At 49.6% G+C, this 23,756-nt stretch overlaps 1 protein-coding gene across 1 annotated transcript in view; it reads left to right on the forward strand.

The window, feature by feature from the left end:
• LOC138259535 (uncharacterized) overlaps positions 1–23,421 on the forward strand; it is a 48,164-nt gene extending 24,743 nt beyond the window's left edge. The window contains exon 2 of the mRNA XM_069207339.1: positions 23,006–23,421. Coding sequence (XP_069063440.1) covers positions 23,006–23,133 — 128 coding nt within the window. The 3' untranslated portion in view covers positions 23,134–23,421. The remainder of the gene's footprint in view (positions 1–23,005) is intronic.
• Positions 23,422–23,756: the final 335 nt, after the last annotated feature.

A 23,756-nucleotide genomic window follows, 5' to 3' on the forward strand; every position in this document is an offset into this window, starting at 1 on the left:
AACCCAGGCCAGCACCTCAGCCACCCAGGCCACGGCCACTGTAGTTTCTGCAGCTACTGCATATGTGAGAGGATCCAAGGTGGCACCCGTCAGCACTGCCAGTGTGCCTGCACCACCTGCCAAGGGCAAGAAGGGGCCACCAGCTAGCAAGGGCAGGGAGGCACCACCAGCTAGCAAGGGCAGGGAGGCACCACCAGCTAGCAAGGGCAAGGAGGCACCACCAGCTAGCAAGGGCAAGGAGGCACCACCAGCTAGCAAGGGCAAGGAGGCACCACCAGCTAGCAATGGCAAGGAGACACCACCAGCTAGCAAGGGCAAGGAGACATCACCAGCTAGCAAGGGCAAGGAGGCACCACCAGCTAGCAAGGGCAGGAAGGCACCACCAGCCGGCAGAAGCAAGGAGGCACCACCAGATAGCAAGGGCAGGAAGGGAACACCAGCTGCCAAGGCCAATGTAGAAGGCACAGACGCTGCAGGCAGGATGGATCTGGTGCCTGGAGCAGCATCTGGGCAAACAACACCAGCCATGGCACTTCAGCCATCCGAGACTGCAGGGGAAGGGCTGGAGCCTCCCCCCACCACTGCCAGCACTGCCACCTGCACCGCCACCTGCACCGCCGCCAGCACCGCCGCCAGCACCGCCACCTGCACCGCCACCTGCACCACCGCCACCTGCACCACTGCCAGCAGCACCACTGCCAGCAGCAGCAGCCCCAGTGGGCAGCCAACCGAGGCTGCAGGGGAAGGGCTGGAGCCTGCCCCCCACCATTGGCAGCACCATCGCCAGTATCGCCACCTGCACCACTGCCAGCAGCCCCAGTGGGCAGCTGTCCGAGGCTGCAGGGGAAGGGCTGGAGCCTCCCCCAACCACTGACAGCACCGCCACCTGCACCGCCACCTGCACCACTGCCAGCAGCAGCAGCCTCAGTGGGCAGCCGTCTGAGGCTGCAGGATAAGGGCTGGAGCCTTCCACTGACAGCACCGCTGCCAGCCTCGCAACTACCACCATTAAGCAGCCGTCACTGCCGGCGAGCAGTGTGTAGTCGTGACTACATGGGCTGTAGTGCATCCTGGCCCCTGCAACAACTGTAGGTGTGACACCCAGGTGAGAGACTTTGACCTTGCACCATCCAGGATCTGCATCACAGGGCACAAAGCCCCCTCCAGAACCAGTGGAAGAAGGCACCAACTCACCCCCTCCTTGCCAGGATGAAGCACACTGGGCACAAAGCCCCCTCCAGAACCAGTGGGCAAAGGCATACACTCACCCCTTCCTTGCCAGGATGAAGCACACTGGGCACAAGGCCCCCTCAAGAACCAGTGGAACAAGGCATCCACTCACCCCCTCCTTGCCAGGATGAAGCACACTGGGCACAAGACCCCCTCCAGAACCAGTGGAAGAAGGCATCCACTTGAGAGACTGTGGTTTTGCACTCCCCAGGACCAAGCAGTGGGCAAACCACCCACTTGAGAGACTGTGGCTTTGCACTCCCCAGGACCAAGCAGTGGGCAAACCACCCACTAGAGAGACTGTGGCCTTGCACTCCCCAGGACCAAACAGTGGCCAGACCACCCACTTGAGAGACTGTGGCTTTGCACTCCCCAGGACCAAGCAGTGGGCAAACCACCCACTTGAGAGACTGTGGCTTTGCACTCCCCAGGACCAAGCAGTGGGCAAACCACCCACTTGAGAGACTGTGGCTTTGCACTCCCCAGGACCAAGCAGTAGGCAAACCACCCACTTGAGAGACTGTGGTTTGCACTCCCCAGGACCAAGCAGTGGGCAAACCACCCACTAGAAAGACTGTGGCTTTGCACTCCCCAGGACCAAGTAGTGGGCAAACCATCCATTAGAGAGACTGTGGCCTTGCACTCCCCAGGACCAAACAGTGGCCAGACCACCCACTAGAGAGACTGTGGCTTTCCACTCCCCAGGACATCGCAGAGGGCATGTAGCCCCCTCTAGGAGCAGTGGCGTTGTACCATCTTCCAGCTGAGGTGCCCCCGTTCCCCTCCCCCTGAGGTGCCTGTGTATCTTCGACCTGATGCCCCAGCAGTGTTCTCTCTGTATTGAGGCAGGAGTCAAGTGCCTAATTGTTATGGCCCAGTGGGCCACGGACAAATTGTGCTGGGCATTGTCCCTCCATTTGTATATATTGTAGATACTGTTTTGTGCTCTAAGGAGGTACTTATCTAAATTTAAATTATTACACTGGCTTTACTCACATCCTTTTGTCCTTGCGTTATTCCTGAAGGGCATGGGGTGAATATGTAATGTTACTGCATCTGTTTGTGTGTATGGTGTTGGGGGTGGGGGTAGGGATGTTGCGTGTGTGTGTCACTCTCTTTTTCCTCCCCCCTCCCTTGTGTGCTAGGTGCGGTACTCACCGTGGTCATCTTCGCCGCCGTTCGTGTTCCTGGTGTAAGAGGAGGTAGACCAGCATGGGAAATATGTGCAACTCGGGCTCCATGGCGTCATGGTTCTTCCTTGAGTGTCGAGAGGTGAGTCGTTTCTCTTCCGTGTACTGTTTCTGCTGTGCTTTTGATGGCATTGGTACCGCCCCGGAAAAGGTGGCGGATTGGCCTCTCATAATACAGTGGGCGGTACATAGTCTTCCTTCTGGCTGTTGGCGGTTATCGTCGTGGTGCTTATTGCTACCGCCGTGGCAGTTCGGGTGTTAAAGTGGCTGTCTGTGTTAGCGGTTTCTTGCGTGGCCAAAATTCCATTTGTTTTACCGCCGTCCTGTTGGCGGTATTACCGCCACTTTATCAACGAACCCCAGAGTTGTAATGAAGGCCTTTATGTCACTTTTCAGTGATATCTCAACATTTACTTATTGAACCTTTAATCGTTTTGACCTGCATTTATCCAGATAAATATTATATATTTTTCTAAACAATTTGTGATGTATTTTTTGTGGTGCTATATGGTGGTATTGTATGATTTATTGCACAAATACTTTACACATTGCCTTCTAATTCAAGCCAGACTGCTCAGTGCCAAGCTACTTGAGGGTGGGCACAGGGTCCTTGCTTGGACAGGGGGTAACCTGACTGCCAACCAAAGACCCCATTTCTAACATTGGTGATCAGCGGTGAGGATAGGACTTGTATTTGTGCAGTGACATACAGTAGCTAAGTATTTCATCACCTACCTACAGTTGAAGGTCAACTTGATTTTTCTTCTTTTTCTGCAATTTCGATTTTCCTGACAATTTTTGACTAAAATCCTCACTCAACATGTCTCTGGCTGGGTCTCAAGCAGGAGATGAAGATTTTGACCTGGCCCTGTTGGAGACATATAGGGGCATATTTATACTCCGTTTGCGCCAAATTTGCGTCGTTTTTTTCGACGCGAATTCGGCGCAAAACTAACACCATATTTATACTTTGGCGTTAGACGCGTCTAGCGCCAAAGTATGAGGAAAGAGCGTAATTTTTTTGCGTGAACGCCTTCCTTGCGTTAATGAGATGCAAGGTAGGCGTTCCCGTCTAAAAAAATGACGGCAACGCAAATGCGTCGTATTTATACTCCCGGGCAAAAATGACGCCCGGGAGTGGGCGGGGCAAAAAAACCGCATTTGCGCCGGATTTTAGCGCCTGGGTCAGGGCAGGCGTTAAGGGACCTGTGGGCTCAAAATGAGCCCACAGCTGCCCTCCCATGCCCCCAGGAACCCCCCCCCTGCCACCCTTGCCCACCCCAGGAGGACACCCAAGGATGGAGGGACCCACCCCAGGGACATTCAGGTAAGTTCAGGTAAGTATAATTAATTTTTATTTTTATTTTTTATTTTGGCATAGGGGGGCCTGATTTGTGCCCCCCTACATGCCACAATGCCCAATGACCATGCCCAGGGGACATAAGTCCCCTGGGCATGGCCATTGGGCAAGGGGGCATGACTCCTGTCTTTACTAAGACAGGAGTCATGTAAATGGCGTCTGGGCGTCGTAAAAAATGGCGCAAATCGGGTGGAGGCGATTTTTTTGCGTCAACCTGACTTGCACCATTTTTAAGACGCCCTAACGCCATTTTTCCCTACGCCGGCGCTGCCTGGTGTACGTGTTATTTTTCCACGCAGACCAGGCAGCGCCGGTCTGCTAGCGCCGGCTAACGCCATTCAATAAATACGGCGCCCGCATGGCGCTTCAGAATGGCGTTAGCCGGCGCAAAACTTTTTGACGCTAAACTGCGTTAGCGCAGTTTAGCGTCAAAAAGTATAAATACGGGCCATACTGTCAAAGAGCTGAAAGAAGTCTGCAGGGATATGTGAGTACCCACCCAAGGTGCCTCCGGAAAGGAGGAATTTCAAGTGGCGCTGAGGGCCTGGGCAGAAGCCCATTCAGAGGAGGATGTTGATGAGGAGGGTCCAGAGGATGGCCCCTCAGAGGATTTTTTGCCATCAGTGGATGATGTTACCACTGCAATTGTGCTCCCTGCCAAACCAGGGAGCAGTGTCTCTGATCAAGGCCTGACGCAGAAGAAAGGAGAGAGGAGAGAGAGTTTCAATTGCAGATGGCAAGGTTGAAAATTGAGGCTCAACAGGAAGAAAGGAGGGCAGTGAGAGAAGCCAAGCAAGCTGAGGCTAAAAGAGCAGCTAAGCAGATTGAAGCTGAGAGAGCTGAAGCTGCAGCTGGGAGAGCCTTGGCTGAGAAAAAACTTCTGTTGGCTCATGAACTGAGTCTCAAGGAGCTAGAAATCAAGGCGAGACAGTCTGGGTCTAACAGTGATGGTGGCAGCATACATGCAGGACCTGTTGGGGAGAAAAAGGTTTGTATACCCAAGAATGTAGTGCCAAGTGTTGTGGTGGCAGATGACTTTGACAAGTGGTTGGCTGCCCATGAAGTTGCACTAAGGGCCCATGGGACCTCTGAAGGGCAAAGTAAATGATTACAAGGGGTTATATGATTTGATTCTGAGAGAGCATATGCTCAGTATTTCTTTTACAGAGTTGTGACAACACTTAGTAGATAGTAAGCTGACTGATCCCAGGAAGCTTGCTGAGAAGGCAGACCTCTGGGTTAGCACCAGACTGTCCAAGAAGGCATCTGGGGGGGACACCCACAAAGGTGGTCAGGGTTCCCAACAGAAGAAAGGGGGGGGAGATAAACTTAGAGATAAGGAGTTCTCTAAAGGCCCTCAAAACAATTCCCAAGGGGGGGGTGGTAACCATTCCTCTTCTAGATTTGGGAAGAAACCAAGGTTCTTTGACAGAAAGTTAGGGAAGTTCATCCCCAAATGATTAGAGTGCTACCAGCATGAACACCCTAAGGGCGACTCCCAGTGTTCCAAGAGAGCCTGGATCTAACAGTGATGGTGGCAGCATACATGCAGGACCTGTTGGGGAGAAAAAGGTTTGTATACCCAAGAATGTAGTGCCAAGTTTTGTGGTGGCAGATGACATTGACAAGTGGTTGGCTGCCCATGAAGTTGCACTAAGGGCCAATGGGACCTCTGAAGGGCACTGGGGGGCGGCCTTGTAGTTCTATGTACCAGCGGTGGGGAGGGACACACTTTTTACACTAGCTCCACAGGATAGGAATGTCCATGCACAAATGAAAGCTGCTTTACTGGCTAAGTTTGGGCTGACCTCTGAGAAATACCGTCAGAGGTTTAGGGACAGCACCAAACTTTCCAAACAAACTTGGGTAGTTTGTTATGATTTCTCCAATAAGGCACTGGAGGGATGGGTGCGGGGAAGCAAAGTAGATGATTACAAGGGGTTATATGATTTGATTCTGAGAGAGCATATGCTCAGGATTTCTTTTACAGAGTTGTGACAACACTTAGTAGATAGTAAGCTGACTGATCCCAGGAAGATTGCTGAGAAGGCAGACCTCTGGGTTAGCACCAGACTGTCCAAGAAGGCATCTGGGGGGGACACCCACAAAGGTGGTCAGGGTTCCCAACAGAAGAAAGGGGGGGGAGATAAACTTAGAGATAAGGAGTTCTCTAAAGGCCCTCAAAACAATTCCCAAGGGGGGGTGGTAACCATTCCTCTTCTAGATTTGGGAAGAAACCAAGGTTCTTTGACAGAAAGTTAGGGAAGTTCATCCCCAAATGATTAGAGTGCTACCAGCATGAACACCCTAAGGGCGACTCCCAGTGTTCCAAGAGAGCCTGGATCTAACAGTGATGGTGGCAGCATACATGCAGGACCTGTTGGGGAGAAAAAGGTTTGTATACCCAAGAATGTAGTGCCAAGTTTTGTGGTGGCAGATGACATTGACAAGTGGTTGGCTGCCCATGAAGTTGCACTAAGGGCCAATGGGACCTCTGAAGGGCACTGGGGGGCGGCCTTGTAGTTCTATGTACCAGCGGTGGGGAGGGACACACTTTTTACACTAGCTCCACAGGATAGGAATGTCCATGCACAAATGAAAGCTGCTTTACTGGCTAAGTTTGGGCTGACCTCTGAGAAATACCGTCAGAGGTTTAGGGACAGCACCAAACTTTCCAAACAAACTTGGGTAGTTTGTTATGATTTCTCCAATAAGGCACTGGAGGGATGGGTGCGGGGAAGCAAAGTAGATGATTACAAGGGGTTATATGATTTGATTCTGAGAGAGCATATGCTCAGTATTTCTTTTACAGAGTTGTGACAACACTTAGTAGATAGTAAGCTGACTGATCCCGGGAAGCTTGCTGAGGAGGCAGACCTCTGGGTTAGCACCAGACTGTCCAAGAAGGCATCTGGGGGGGACACCCACAAAGGTGGTCATGGTTCCCAACAGAAGAAAGGGGGGGAGATAAACTTAGAGATAAGGAGTTCTCTACAGGGAGTGCAGAATTATTAGGCAAATGAGTATTTTGACCACATCATCCTCTTTATGCATGTTGTCTTACTCCAAGCTGTATAGGCTCGAAAGCCTACTACCAATTAAGCATATTAGGTGATGTGCATCTCTGTAATGAGAAGGGGTGTGGTCTAATGACATCAACACCCTATATCAGATGTGCATAATTATTAGGCAACTTAACAAAAAACAAATATATACCCATTTCAATTATTTATTATTACCAGTGAAACCAATATAACATCTCAACATTCACAAATATACATTTCTGACATTCAAAAACAAAACAAAAACAAATCAGTGACCAATATAGCCACCTTTCTTTGCAAGGACACTCAAAAGCCTACCATCCATGGATTCTGTCAGTGTTTTGATCTGTTCACCATCAACATTGCGTGCAGCAGCAACCACAGCCTCCCAGACACTGTTCAGAGAGGTGTACTGTTTTCCCTCCTTGTAAATCTCACATTTGATGATGGACCACAGGTTCTCAATGGGGTTCAGATCAGGTGAACAAGGAGGCCATGTCATTAGATTTCCTTCTTTTATACCCTTTCTTGCCAGCCACGCTGTGGAGTACTTGGACGCGTGTGATGGAGCATTGTCCTGCATGAAAATCATGTTTTTCTTGAAGGATGCAGACTTCTTCCTGTACCACTGCTTGAAGAAGGTGTCTTCCAGGAACTGGCAGTAGGACTGGGAGTTGAGCTTGACTCCATCCTCAACCCGAAAAGGCCCCACAAGCTCATCTTTGATGATACCAGCCCAAACCAGTACTCCACCTCCACCTTGCTGGCGTCTGAGTCGGACTGGAGCTCTCTGCCCTTTACCAATCCAGCCACGGGCCCATCCATCTGGCCCATCAAGACTCACTCTCATTTCATCAGTCCATAAAACCTTAGAAAAATCAGTCTTGAGATATTTCTTGGCCCAGTCTTGACGTTTCAGCTTGTGTGTCTTGTTCAGTGGTGGTCGTCTTTCAGCCTTTCTTACCTTGGCCATGTCTCTGAGTATTGCACACCTTGTGCTTTTGGGCACTCCAGTGATGTTGCAGCTCTGAAATATGGCCAAACTGGTGGCAAGTGGCATCGTGGCAGCTGCACGCTTGACTTTTCTCAGTTCATGGGCAGTTATTTTGCGCCTTGGTTTTTCCACACGCTTCTTGCGACCCTGTTGACTATTTTGAATGAAACGCTTGATTGTTCGATGATCACGCTTCAGAAGCTTTGCAATTTTAAGAGTGCTGCATCCCTCTGCAAGATATCTCACTATTTTTGACTTTTCTGAGCCTGTCAAGTCCTTCTTTTGACCCATTTTGCCAAAGGAAAGGAAGTTGCCTAATAATTATGCACACCTGATATAGGGTGTTGATGTCATTAGACCACACCCCTTCTCATTACAGAGATGCACATCACCTAATATGCTTAATTGGTAGTAGGCTTTCGAGCCTATACAGCTTGGAGTAAGACAACATGCATAAAGAGGATGATGTGGTCAAAATACTAATTTGCCTAATAATTCTGCACTCCCTGTAAAGGCCCTCAAAACAATTCCCAAGGGGGGGTGGTAACCATTCTTCTTCTAGATTTGGGAAGAAACCAGGGTTCTTTGACAGAAAGTTAGGGAAGTTCATCCCCAAATGATTAGAGTGCTACCAGCATGAACACCCTAAGGGCGACTCCCAGTGTTCCAAGAGAGCACAGTCCACCACTGGACAGAAACCAGAGTTGGTTAGTGTAGTGCTTGACCCAGTTAGCTTTGGGGGGCAGATAGAGGTTTCCCTGGTGTCCCTGGGAGATAGAGAGATGGCACCTAAAGCTCACATGCCTGCAAATACTTCAAAGTATAGGCAGTGGGTCACCATTGATGGGCAAAGGGTGGAGGCTCTGCATGACACAGGAACCAGTGTGACAAGTATGTCAAGAGTCTGCTGGTGTCAGCAGAGCAGATAGTCCATAATACATTCCACCAGGTCATAGTCGCTTACAATTGTGAGAATCACCTACCAGTGGCTCTGGCTCTCTTTGAATGGGGAGGGGGTCTCTTGTACTCTGAAAGTAGCTGTGAGTCCTGCCATGCCTCTAGATTGACTGTTAGGCAATGATCTTGAGCATACTGCCTGGGAGGAAATAGAGCTCAGATCCCACCTGGAGATGTTAGGTTTGCCTGAGTGGGTCTGCATGACCACAAGGTCCACGGCTTCCTGGGAAGGGAGTCGAGGGCATCTGAAGCCTGGAACAATGGTCCAGACAGCTGCAAAGAGGAAGGGCAAGAGGCGCAGGAAACCCACCTCAGATGTTACCATGGTGGCGGACAGGGCACCCGAGGAGGAGGAAGCCCCTAAGCCAACTGGAGAGGACATAGCTGACTTGGGCAACCTACCTGAACTTGCTGGCTGGCAAGTAGAGGGTGGGCCAACCAGGGCAGAATTCTGCAAGGCGCAGAAAGAATGCCCCGCCCTTGAGGGTCTGAGGCAACAGGACACAGCCCAAGCAGCTGGTGAAGCCTCTGGCACCCACCATATCTCCTGGCAGAATGATCCTCCTTTACAGTGAGCCTAAGGTTCTGGGCCCTGGGGAAGCACCCCTGTGCTGGTGGTCCACCAGTGCTACCAGGTCTTCCTACAGGGTCTGGCTCACGACATATCCCTGGCAGGACATCTGGCCCAAGACAAGAACTTTGACAGGCTTGTCACCCACTTCCATTGGCCTAGAATGAGGGTAGCCTCAGATAATTTCTACAGGCTAGTGGGAAGACAGGGAAAAAGCTTAAAGCCCCTGTGATCCCACTCCCCGTCATTGGCAACCCCTTTGAAAGGGTGGGCATCCACATTGGTAGTCCCTTGGACCCCAAAACTGCCTTGGGCAACAGGTTTATCCTGGTTTTGGTGGACCATCCACCCGCTATCCAGAGGCAATCCCTGTGAGAACAGTGACTGCACCAGTGGTGACCAGAGCCCTGCTGGGAATATTTACCTGTGTGGGATTCCCTAAGGAAGTTGTGTCTGACAGAGGCACAAACTTCATGTCTGCATACATGAAGTCCATGTGGGATGAGTGTGGGATGACCCACCGGTTTACCACCCTTTATCATCCTCAATCCAATGGGCTTGTTGAGAGATTCAACAAGACCCTTTATGATCAGTGGTCTGAATGAAGCCATGAGGCGTAAGTGGGACGTCCTCTTGCCATGCCTGCTGTTTGTTAATAGGGAGGTGCCCCAGAAAGGGGTGGGGTTCAGTCCCTTTGAACTTCTCTATGGTCATCCTGTCAGGGGACACTAAACATTGTTAAAGAGGGCTGGTAGAAAGCTCCCAAGACACCTCCCCAGGATGTGATCAGCTACATGCTGGCCCTCCGCAACCAAACCCAATGCTTCTGGAAGCAGGCCAAGAGTAACCTTGAGGCCAGACAAGAGGTGATGAAGGAGTGGTATGACCGGAAGGCCACTCTGGTTGAGTTCTCATTTGGAGACAAGGTTTGGGTGATGGAGCCAGTAGAGCCTAGGGCTCTCCAGGTCCGTTGGTCTGGCCCATTTGAGATTAAGGAGCGGAAGGGGGAGGCCACTTACCTAATGGACCTCAGGACCCCTAGGCAACCCCTAAGGGTTCTCCATCATAACAGACTCAAACCTCACTTTGAGAGGTCTGAGGTCAGTACGCTCCTAGTCACAAATGGGGCATGGAAGAGGAGAGTGAACCTCTCCCCGACCTCCTCTCTGCCAAAGAAGGTGATGGGTCAGTGGAGGGTATCATTCTCTCTGACTTCCTGACTCTAGTTGTTGGAGCAGTTCTCTTCCCTGTTTTCCCTTACTCCAGGACTCACCCATCTGTGTGTCCATGACATTGACATGGGAGACAGTCCCCCTGTAAAAAACACAATTTACAGGTTGTCTGAAAGGTGAAGGCCAGCATCAATGAGGAGGTATCCAATATGTTGACCCTAGGGTTTATTGAGAAGTCTATCAGTCCCTGGGCCAGCCCTGTGCTGCTGGTGCTGAAGGCTGATAGCCCCGGTGCAAAGCCAGAACTCTGAGTGGTCTCAACTCAGTCACACGGACTGACGCTCGCCCCACCCCCCAAGTTGATGAGCTCATTGACAGGCTAGGTGCTGCCAAGTTCCTGAGTACTTTTTATCTTACATCAGGGTACTGACAGATCGCCCTGACTGAGGGGGCTAAAGAGAGATCTGCATTTTCCACACCTGATGGCCATTACCAGTTCCGGGTGATGCCCTTTCGGTTGAAAAATGCCCCACTACCTTCCAACAGGTGGTTAACGGGGTCCTAGCTGGCAAGGATACCTACTGCGCAGCCTACCTAGATGACATAGCTGTCTATAGTTCCAGCTGGGAGGAAAACCTGCTCTACCTCAAGGGGGTGCTTCAGGCTCTGCAACAGACAGGCCTGACCATCAAGGCTAGTAAGTGCCAGATTGGGCAGGGTTCCGTGGTGTACTTGGGACACCTAGTAGGTGGTGGCAAGGTGCAGCCACTCCAGGCCAAGATTGAAACTATCAAGGCCTGGCAACCACCTAGAACACAGCCCGACGTGAGAGCCTTTTTAGGCCTCACTGGGTACTACTGTAGGTTTGTCAAGGGCTATGGTACCATTGTGTCACCATTGACAGAACTTACCTCCAAAAAGCAACCTAGGTTGGTGAATTGGACAGAGGCTTGTCAGAAAGCCTGTGATTCTCTGAAGGAAGCCACGTGCACGGTCCCGTGCTCAAGGCCCCTGACTACTCCCAGGAATTTGTTGTGCAGACAGATGCTTCAGAGCATGGCATAGGGGCTGTTCTAGCACAGCTAAATGAGGAGGGCTCAGACCAACTCGTAGTGTTTATTAGCAGAAGATTATTACCACGGGAACAGAGGTGGAGTGCTATTGAGAGAGAAGCATTTGCTGTGGTCTGGGCACTTAAGAAGCTGAGACTATACCCATTTGGGGCTCACTTCTGGGTTCAAACAGACCACAGACCCCTCATATGGCTCATGCAGATGAGGGGTGAAAATCCTTAACTCTTGAAGTGGTCCATTTCCCTACAGGGGTTGGACTTTACGGTGGAGCATCGCCCGGGGATTGACCACGCCAACGCTGATGGTCTCTCCAGATACTTCTGCCTTAGCGATGAGAGCTCCCAGGAGGTTGGGTAGCTCTCCCCACTTTCAGCTGGGGGGGACACATATTAGACCTGACAGGCTTAGGGTTGTCACCCCTAACTTTTTGCCTGCCTCCCTCCACTTTTTAGATACTGTTTTTGCTGGTTTTAAGACTCTGCACACTTTACCACTGCTAACCAGTGGTAAATGCACATGCTCCCTCCCTTTAAACATGGTAACTTTGGATCATACCCAATTGGACTATTTAATTTACTTATAAGTCCCTAGTAAAATTCACTATATGTGCCCAGGGCATGTAGATTAAATGTTACTAGTGGGCCTGTAGCTCTGATTGTACCACCCACTTCAGTAGCCCCTTAACCTTGTCTCAGGCCTGCCATTGCAAGGCCTGTGTGTGCGGTTTCACTGCCAACTCGACGTGGCATTTAAAAGTACTTTCCAAGCCTAAAACTCCCCTTTTTCTACATATAAGACACCCCTATGTATGCCCTAGGTAACCCATAGGGCAGGGGGCTGTGTAGGGAAAAGGCAGGACATGTACCTGTGCAGTTTACATGTGCTGGTAGTGTAAAACTCCTAAATTTGTTTATACACTGCTGTGAGGCCTGCTCTCTTCATAGGCGAACATTGGGGCTGCCCTCATATATTGTTTGAGTGGTAGCTGCTGATCTTAAAGGAGTAGGAAGGTCATATTTAGTATGGCCAGAATGGTGATACAAAACCCTGATGACTGGTGAAGTTGGATTTAATATTAGTATTTTAGAAATGCCACTTTTAGAGAGTGAGCATTTCTCTCCACTTAAACCTTTCTGTGCCTTACAATCCATGTCTGGCTGGGTTTAGTTGACAGCTCCTTGTGCATTCACTCAGACACACCCCAAACGCAGGATACTCAGCCTCACTTGCATAAATCTGCATTTTGAATGGGTCTTCCTGAGCTGGGAGGGTGGAGGGACTGCCCTCACACAAAGGACTGCCACACCCCCTACTGGGACCCTGGCAGACAGAATTGAACTGAAAGGGGACCTGGTGCACTTCTAAGCCCCTCTTTGAAGTCTACCCCACTTCAAAGGCACATTTGGGCATATAAACAGGGCCTCTGCCCCTACCAACTCAGACACCTCCTGGAGAAGAAACTTGAACCAGAACCTGCTTCCTGCCAAGAAGAACTGCCTGGCTGCCCAAAGGATTCACCTGCCTGCTTTCTGTGAAGGACTGCTGCCTTGCTGTTTCCCCGCTGCCTTGCTGCTCTCTGGCTGTGGAGAAGAAATGCTCCCCAAGGGCTTGGATAGAGCTTGTCTCCTGTTCCCTGTAGTCTCAGGACCAAAAAGGCTTCATCCCTTCACGAAGGACTCCTTGTGCGGCGAAATTTGACGCACAGCCTGCCAGAAACGACACACATCCTACACCGCAATGAAAATTTCACCACACGCCGAACTGGAACGACGCAGCCCGACTTCACAATGAGAAGATTGACGCATCGCCAGCGTAGCAACCAGAAATTCAATGCACGGCCCACCAAATCGACGCACAGCCAAGCCGGAATGACACAGCCAGACTTCTAGAGAGGAATCGATGCAGCGCCTGCCGTGCGGTAGAACATTTGACGCAACGCCCACCAGATCGACACAGCTGCTGTGACTTCATCCTGTCAGCGCAGGAAATCCACGCACCTTCTCCGGGGCGTCTGAAAACCCCGCAAGCCGAAGAGGATCCACGACCGAGTGCCGTAAATCAACGCACAGCTGTCCCTGTGTGAAAACTAAACAACGCATTGCGTGCGCGGCCGAGAAATCGACACATTCCTTTGTTTCCACGCTTCTCCTCCTCTGCGGTTCTTTGCAGAGATTTTTCACGCAAACCAGGTACTTTGTGATTGAAAGAGACTTTGTTTGCTTTTAAAAGACTTAAGACATTTTATATCGCTTTTCAATGATATCTCAACATTTACTTACTGCATCTTTAATCGTTTTGACCTGCATGTAGGAGGCTGGCCTGGCTTATAGTGGGTACATTGTGGTACTTACACCTTGTGCCAGGTCCAGTAATCCCTTATTAGTAGATTAGTAGTGTTCTAGCAGCTTAGGCTGATAGAGGTAGCTATAGCAGAGCAGCTTAGGCTGAACCAGGAGACATGCAAAGCTCCTACTATACAACTTATATCATATAGCACTATATCATAAGAAACACAATACTAAGAGTTACTAAAAATAAAGATACTTTATTTTAGTGACAATATTCCAAAAGTATCTCAGAGGATATACTCCCTTAGGAGGTAAATAAAATACACAAAATATACACACAAACCAAAATCAGGTAAGTAAAACACTTAGAAAAGTAGTGCAAATACTGTAGAACACAATAGAATACAATATGAGACAATAGGCCTAGTGGCAACACAAACCATAATACTCCAAAAGTGGACCCCAGGCCTAGTGCAGTGTGTAGAGGGTCGCTGGGAGTGTAAGAAAACACTAAGGGTGTCCAAGATACCCCACCCCAAGACCCTGAAAAGTAGGAGTAAAGTTACCCTACTACCTCAGAAAGACAGTAAAGTTGAGATAGAGGATTCTGCAAAGACAACAACTGACTGCAAAGCACTAAAGACGGATTCCTCGACCTGAGCACCTGTAAAGGAAGGGGACAAAGTCCAAGAGTCATGCAAGTGTCCAGGGGGGGCAGGAGCCCACTAAACCCCGGATGAAGGTGCAAAAGGGCTGCCTCTGGGTGGAAGAAGCCAAAGATTCTGCAACAATGGAAGGTGCCAGGAACTTCTCCTTTGGTCAGAAGATGTCCCATGGTGCGCTGGAGGATGCAGAGTTGTTTCCACGCAGAAAGACCACAAACAAGCCTTGCTAGCTGCAAGAGTTGCGGTTGAAGGATTTGGGTGCTGCCAGGTCCCAGGAAGAACCAGGAGGTCGCCCCTTGGAGAAGGAGACAGAGGGGGCGCTCAGCAATACAGAGAGCCCACGTAGAAGCAGGCAGCACCCGCTGAAGCACCAGAACAGGCATTCAGGAAATCTGAGCACGGCGGTAGTCTCAGCACAACAAAAGAGGGTCCCACGAAGTCGGAGGTCAACTCAGCAAGTTGGGCAATTCAGGATGGAGTGCTGGGGACCTGGGCTGTGCTGTGCACAAAGGAAGTCTTGCAAAAGTGCACAGAAGCCCTAGCAGCTGCAGATCACGCAGTACACAGGATTACTGTCTGGCGTGGGGAGGCAAGGACTTACCTCCACCAAATTTGGACAGAAGGACCACTGGACTGTGGGGTCACTTGGATCCAGCTCCTGTGTTCCAGGGGCCACGCTCGTCAAGATGAGAGGGGACCCAGAGGACCAGTGATGCAGAAGTTTGGTGCCTGCGTTGGCAGGGGGAAGATTCCGTTGATCCATGGGAGATTTCTTCTTGGCTTCCAGTGCAGGGTGAAGGCAGACAGCCCTCAGAGCATGCACCACCAGGAAACAGTCGAGAAAGCCTGCAGGATTAGGCGCTACAATGTTGCTGGTAGTCTTCTTGCTACTTTGTTGTGGTTTTGCAGGCGTCCTGGAGCAGTCAGCGGTCGATCCTTGGCAGAAGTCGAAGAGAGAAGTGCAGAGGAACTCTGGTGAGCTCTTGCATTCGTTATCTGACGAGAAACCCACAGGAGAGACCCTAAATAGCCCTCAGAGGAGGATTGGCGACCTAACCAGGTAAGAGCCTATCAGGAGGGGTCTCTGACATCATCTGCTGGCACTGGCCACTCAGATGTCTCCATTGTGCCCTCACACCTCTGCATTCAAGATGCCAGAGGTCAGGGACACACTGGAGGAGCTCTGGGCACCACCCCTGTGGTGGTGATGGACAGGGGAGTGGTCACTCCCCTTTCCTTTGTCCAGTTTCGCACCAGAGCAGGGGCTGGGGGATCCCTGAACCAGTGTAGACTGGTTTATGCAAGGAGGGCACCATCTGTGCCCTTCAAAGCATTTCCAGAGGCCAGGAGAGGCTACTCCTTTCAGGCCCTTAACACCTATTTCCAAAGGGAGAGGGTGTAACACCCTCTCGCAGAGGAAATCCTTTGTTCTGCCTTCCTGGGACTGGGCTGCCCAGGCCCCAGGGGGGCAGAAACCTGTCTGGGGGTTGGCAGCAGCGGTAGCTGCAGAAAAAACCCCAGAGAGGTAGTTTGGCAGTACCCGGGGTCCATGCTGGAGCCCGGGGGATGCATGGGATTGTCCCCCCAATACCAGAATGGGGGGGACAATTCCATGACCCTGGACATGTTACATGGCCATGTTCGGAGTTACCATTGTGACGCTACACATAGGTATTGACCTATATGTAGTTCACTCGTGTAATGGTGTCCCCGCACTCACAAAGTCCGGGGAAATTGCCCTGAACAATGTGGGGGCACCTTGGCTAGTGCCAGGGTGGCCGCACACTTAGTAACTTTGCACCTAACCTTCACTAAGTGAGGGTTAGACATATAGGTGACTTATCAGTTACTTAAGTGCAGTGTAAAATGGCTGTGAAATAATGTGGACGGTATTTCACTCAGGCTGCAGTGGCAGTCCTGTGTAAGAATTATCTGATCTTCCTATGGATGGCAAAAGAAATGCTGCAGCCCATAGGGATCTCCTGGAACCCCAATACCCTGGGTACCTAGGTACTATATACTAGGGAATTATGAGGGTGTTCCAGTGTGCCAATCAGAATTGGTAAAATTAGTCACTAGCCTTCAGTGACAATTTTAAAAGCAGAGAGAGCATAAACACTGAGGTTCTGGTTAGCAGAGCCTCAGTGATACAGTTAAGCACCACACAGGGAACACATACAGGGCACAACTTATGAGCACTGGATCCTGGCTAGCAGGATCCCAGTGACACAGGCAAAAACTAATATACATATAAGTAAAAATGGGGGTAACATGCCAGGCAAGATGGTACTTTCCTAAACTGCATTTATCCAGATAAATATAATATATTTTTCTAAACACTGTGTGGTGTATGTTTTCTCGTGCTATATGGTGGTATTGTATGATTTATTGCACACATTGCCTTCTAAGTTAAGCCTGACTGCTCAGTGCCAAGCTACCAGAGGGTGGGCACAGGATAATTTGGATTGTGTGGGACTTACCCTGACTAGGATGAGGGTCCTTGCTTGGACAGTGGGTAACCTGACTGCCAACCAAAGACCCCATTTCTAACACTTGCCAAAGAGTCTGGGGTTCCGGTTGATCCAGACTTTTTGATTGGTTGGACACAACTCGCAGTATGTCAGTTGGTTAATGCCAACGTTGACGTCCACCGAAAGGAGGCGTTCGATCCTCATGCATATTGACCCAAAGTTGAATGATCTGGCTTCTTCCGAATCCGGTCCAGTAGCCCAGGGCTTATTATTTGGGGGTCTCTTTGTGAAGGGCCTGGCAACATTTGTGGCGACATTTAATGCATTTGACAAGGCACACTTTTCTTTAAAAGAAAGTGCAGGACGATACAGAGCCCGTTCGTCAGGCCGGGGATTTTATCAGGGCTCCCAGCGTGAAGCCTTCAACGGGTCTTGCAGTTCCTGGCAAAAGCAAACCTCAGACCAAACGTTCTACCCCACCAGACTTCGAGGAGCTCATAAGCGCTTCTATAGAGGCAGAGGTTACCAGAAAGGCACCCAAGTCACAAGATATTCAGGTGAGAATTATACCTTATTTAGAAGTGGTTTTGGGGGGATGGATTCAATTCTTCATACACAACTGGGCAACCATTACTCAAGACGCCTGGGTGCTAGAGTCAGTTCAGGGGTACAAACTGCAGTTTTACAATGCACCCAAATCAACACACAGAAGTGTCTCAGGCAAACACAAGCACCACACTTCATCCCACAGGCACTCACACAAGCACCATCCAGATGCAGACACACCAACATCCACTGCCTCCAGTGTGTTCCCCTCCTCCTCCTCGTCCACCTCCCTCCCAGTAGCGTCTCCACTCACACCTGCATGCACTACATCCTCATCCACTACCTCCATCACCAGCATGCCTATCACTACACAGCCCTCACTGGCAGTCACCACATCCATTCTCACGTCCCCTGTGTCCTCTCCCACTGTGTCTGTCCCCCCTCCTCCCAAAGTACACAAACGCAAGCACTCAGACACTTAACAGCCATCTAACTTACGACAGCATCCAGCCCATGCACCTGCACCCAAAGAAAGCAGACAGACACCTCATACAACCACTCCCTCTTCCTCCAGTCCCAAACCTTCACCCTCGTCCAGCCCCAGTGTCCCTAAAAGGCTTTTCCTCTCCACCCTTGACCTATTCCCTGCCTCTCCCCCCAGTCCTTAACTTTGGGCCAGGGTGGGCAGAACCCAGGCCAGCACCTCAGCCACCCAGTCCACGGCCACAGTAGTTTCTGCAGCTACTGCATGTGTGAGAGGCTCCAAGGTGCCACCCGTCAGCACTGCCAGTGTGCCTGCACCACCTGCCAAGGGCAACAAGGGGCCACCAGCTAGCAAGGGCAGGGAGGCACCACCAGCTAGCAAGGGCAAGGAGGCACCACCAGCTACCAAGGGCAAGGAGGCACCACCAGCTAGCAATGGCAAGAAGACACCACCAGCAAGCAAGGGCAAGGAGACATCACCAGCTGAAAGTGGGGAGAGCTAGCCAACCTCCTGGGAGCTCTCATCGCTAAGGCAGAAGTATCTGGAGAGACCATTAGCGTTAGAGTGGTCAATCCCCGGGCAATGCTCCACCGTAAAGTCCATCCCCTGTAGGGAAATGGACCACTTCAAGAGTTTAGGATTCTCACCCCTCATCTGCATGAGCCATCTGAGGGGTCTGTGGTCTGTTTGAACCCAGAAGTGAGCCCCAAACAGGTATGGTCTCAGCCTCTTCAGTGCCCAGACTACAGCAAATGCTTTTCTCTTAATAGCACTCCACCTCTGTTCCCGTGGTAATAATCTTCTGCTAATAAAGACTACTGGTTGGTCTGAGCCCTCCTCATTTAGCTGTGCTAGAACAGCCCCTATGCCATGCTCTGAAGCATCTGTCTGCACAATAAATTCCTGGGAGTAGTCAGGGGCCTTTTGCACGGGGCCGTGCACATGGCTTCCTTCAGAGAATCAAAGGCTTTCTGACAAGCCTCTGTTCAATTCACCAACCTAGGTTGCTTTTTGGAGGTAAGTTCTGCAAGGGTGACCCAATGGTACCATAGCCCTTGACAAACCTACAGTAGTACCCAGTAAGGCCTAAGCTCTCCAGTCCAAGACTCGCCCTTCTGGGAGATATATTTTTCCCTATGAGATCAAGGGCTCATAGCAGAGGAAATTCTTTCCCTGCTTCGCAAAGACGCCATTTGCCCTTCATCACCCCATCCCGGGGGACTCATCAGCTTAATCTGCAAAAGAGGCAGGGAATCCCGTTTAGTGCTCAACTTGAAAGGATTCAGGCCCGTATTTATACTTTTTGACGCTAAACTGCCTAACGCAGTTTAGCGTCAAAAATGTTTGCGCCGGCTAACGCCATTCTGAAGCGCCATGCGGGCGCCGTATTTATTGAATAGCGTTAGCCGGCGCAAGCAGACCGGCGCTGCCTGGTGTGCGTGGAAAAAAACCACGTACACCAGGCAGCGCCGGCGTAGGGAAAAATGGCGTTAGGGCGTCTTAAAAATGGTGCAAGTCAGGTTGACGCAAAAAAATCGCCTCCACCCGATTTGCGCCATTTTTAACGACGCCCAGACGCCATTTGCATGACTCCTGTTTTAGTAAAGACAGGAGTCATGCCCCCTTGCCCAATGGCCATGCCCAGGGGACTTCTGTCCCCTGGGCATGGTAATTGGGCATTGTGGCATGTAGGGGGGCACAAATCAGGCCCCCCATGCCAAAAAAAAAATATATAAAATTTTTTTTTTATACTTACCTGAACTTACCTGAATGTTCCTGGGGTGGGTCCCTCCATCCTTGGGTGTCCTCCTGGGGTGGGCAAGGGTGGCCGGGGTGGTCCCTGGGGGCATGGGAGGGCAGCTGTGGGCTCATTTTGAGCCCACAGGTCCCTTAACGCCTGCCCTGACCCAGGCGTTAAAAAGCGGCGCAAATGCGGGTTTTTTTGACCCGCTCACTCCCGGGCGTGATTTTTGCCCGGGAGTATAAATACGACGCATTTGCGTCGCAGTCATTTTTTGGGACGGGAACGCCTACCTTGCATCTCATTAACGCAAGGAAGGCGTTCACGCAAAAAAATGACGCTCTTTACTCCTACTTTGGCGCTAGACGCGTCTAACGCCAAAGTATAAATATGGCGTTAGTTTTGCGCCGAATTTGCGTCGAAAAAAACGACGCAAATTTGGCCCAAACGGAGTATAAATATGCCCCTCAATTTATGGAAAATATACAGGCATTTCAAGATGGAGGGTATCCATCTCCTTTGGGATCTGCTTCAGGAGGGCAACTGGATGGAGAGACTGGATTTGAAGGATGCATACCTCTCAGTTCCCATCTTCGCTCCTCACAGGCACTTTCTTCAATTCTTTTGACAAGTGCAATGCTACGAATACAAGGTTCTTCCATTCGGTCTTTGATTGGTCCCATGGTGCTTCACCAAGTTGATGAGACCAGTGGCAGAAGCCCTCCGCACCAGGAGCATCAGGTTAATTGTTTTACCTTGACGATTTAATCCTGATGGCCCAGGATCCCCAGACTGTGGTTCTCCATCTTTCTTGGATGATCCAGTTATTACAGGAGCTGAAATTTGTCATCCAATAGCCATAGTTATTTCTGACCCCTTCCCAACAGATGGAATTTTCGGGATTTCAGATCGATTCGGTGTTGTCCCATTTAATTCTTCTCTCTCAGAAGATTCAGAATAACAAGAGGGAATTGCGATCTGCCTTGCGAGACCAGATAATATAGTAAAAATCCATAGCTCAGATTGTGGGACTCGTAGCCTGATCTATTCAGGCAATATTCCCAGGCCCCCTACATTACAGGACCCTTCAATGCTCAAAATTCAACACATACAAAAGGGGTTTCATACTCAGATCAGGTTCAGCTATCGGCAGAGGCCAGGCTGGAAAAGAATTGGTGGTTGAACCACACGAAAACCTGGAATGGCAGGGCAATTTCTTACAGTCATTCAGGTGTCATTCTGGAATCGGATGCCAGCAGGTGGGATTGGGGTGCCAGGTGTGGGCCCCTGTCCATGGGAGGTCATTGGACGGAGAACGAGCTTCAACTTCACATCAATTGTCTGGAGTTGTTAGCGGGCTCCTTTGCGATCAGGAGCATCCCCCGATCAAATCGGACTGTTGCATTATTCTGAGGATGGACAGCGTCTCAGCAGTTCACTATGTCAACAGACTGGGGGGCACGAAGTCTCGCCTGCTAGCAGAGATTGCCAAGGATTTTTGGCATTATTGTCTCCAGCACCGGATTTTGGTTGTTTGCGAAGTTCCCTTCAGGCACAAAGAATTCCATGATGGACTGGTATTCCCGACTTCTCAGAGACTTCAGAGATTGGAGGTTGCATCTGAAAATATTCGTACAACTCAATTGCATTTGGGAACTTGTTCAGTGGACCTGTTTGCCTCCCAGACCAATCATCAGATTCCAGCCTTCTTCAGTTGGCGCCCAGATTCAGAGGCTCTTGTGATGGATGCGTTCGTGCAGGACTGGTCTCTCCACAAGGGTTACGCATTCCCGCCTTTCAGTATGATCCCCAGAGTTCTTTTCCTAGCGAGTCATCAGAAAGCCGACCTAGTCTTAGTAACACTGTTATGGAGGGCACAGCCATGGTTTCCCTTGGTTCTGGAAATGTCATGTGACATTCCACTTCTGATTCCTCATATTCTGAATCTGTTTCAGGACCCAGCAGGTCTTCCACATCCAATGATCTAATCGAATCAGTGCAAACTGGTGACCTGGGAGGTTTCAGGGATAGATGGAAATTGCCAGGCATTTCGGCTCAAGCTTCTGCCTTTATTGACCAGGCCTGTTCCTGTAATACCCATAAACAATATGCTTTGGCATGGAGGAGATGGGTTTGCTGGTGTAACAAGAGGAGTTTGGATCCTTCTCAGGCGGATGTGTGTTCCGTAATTAATTTCTTGTCGTCTTCAGCTGCATCAGGAATGGCTTTTAGATCAGTGAACAGTTACAGATCTGCTATTTCGGCGGGTCATGTTCCTGTCAATGGTAAACCTGTCAGGGAGAACCCACTGTTCGTAAGTTAATGAGGGGTATCCGTTTTTCCAACCCTCCACAGGCTAAATATGCTTCATTATGGGACATGAACGTAGTTCTACGGCTTTTGAAATCCTAGCCCGATTACAAATGCTGGTTGTGCAAACATTTATCGGCTAAATTGACTATGTTGTTGTGTCTGATTTCTTGCAAAATAGTTTCAGACGTTCGAGCCTTGGACCTCAGGGGTCGTCAATTTTCTCCAGAAGGTGTGAGCTTTACAGTTTCCAGAAGGACCAAGACTAACATTAGGTCGGTCTCTTATCCGGCTTTTCCTAATGATTACAAACTATGTGTAGTACAATGCCTCAGGGCTTCTGAGGCCGCTACTAGTAAATTCTGTGCAGACCCTGAGGGCAATTACTCATTGGATCACAAAAACCTTTTAAACCAGTTTCATCTGCCATGTTGGCTAGATGGCTGCACTGGCCCTTTTCGGAAGCTTGAGTTGACATTTCTGTTTTCGGAGCTCATTCTGTTATGGGCACTATGGCATCCAAATCATTTAGCCTAGGGTCTCGACTAGAGGATATCATGAAAGCGGCGGATTGGTCATCTGAATCCACCTTTAAATCATTTTATTATAAACCTGTTGTGGATGTAGCGTCAATAGTGGTGGCTCAGCTTTGAGCAAGCATAATCGGAGCCTCCGGTCCTGACATAGAATAAAAGAATTTATAGCTATCCCGTCAAGACTTTTCAGTTTGACTAAGGAGACAGAAGTGAGGATTATCCCACCCTGCAGATATGTGAAGACCTACGTAAGGTATAAGTATGGTATTTTCTATTAATATTTCTGACTGCAAAGATGTTGTTATGCCCTACCCCTTAGTTTTGTCTAGGGATTAGGGAATAGTTTTTTTATGGCTTTACTTTGTATTCCCAGGTATCGAGCAGAAACGTAATGAGGCGGCTTTTGCCAGAGTATGTATTCATGGGATGTCATTCATCTTCAGCGACGAATGGAGTTGGAACGCCTCTATTGGCATCGAGGTTCTGGTCAGTATCGGATAGGTATCGGTTGGACCGCAAAGGAGAAGTTTTCATGTTCTTGGTTCACTTACAAGTTGAGGAACTCCAGGGAGTTTTCCCTAAGACTGTTTCATTATCTTGACAGACTCGGGGTTACTGCATTTGTTTATTGTGCCTATCCGCAAAGAAAGAGGAAGTCTTATGATTTCACTGGGTTTTATATAGAGGACACTCTATGGTTAGTCATGTGACTATATAGAAGTTATTGGACATGTAGTGTTTAAATCTCTCCTTTTGATTGGCTGCTGAAAAAATAAAGATTGGAAAGAGAAGCATAATCCTTGTCTCCGTATCCTTAATAGAACTGAAAATTCCTAACGCAATAGCTAGACATTTTTTATTACCATACAGATAAACATATATGACAGTGTGTAAAAATGGTATAACAAGAGCAAAGCAGCACAAAATAATAGGCCGAAACAGTGTTCATAATAGAGTTAAAAATTTAAACCTTAATTAACTTTTCTCAACTACTAACGGAAGTAATTACATTTAAAAAGAGTGATACGATTTGTACATAGTCTTACATAAGTTTAAGTTTAGAAAGGTTAAGCATGATTTATATTTTCGACTTTACTACAAACACTAGTTTGGTGATTATTTTG

Source organism: Pleurodeles waltl, chromosome 9 (genome assembly GCF_031143425.1).
Source record: "Pleurodeles waltl isolate 20211129_DDA chromosome 9, aPleWal1.hap1.20221129, whole genome shotgun sequence".
In the NCBI taxonomy this organism is placed as follows: domain Eukaryota; kingdom Metazoa; phylum Chordata; class Amphibia; order Caudata; family Salamandridae; genus Pleurodeles; species Pleurodeles waltl.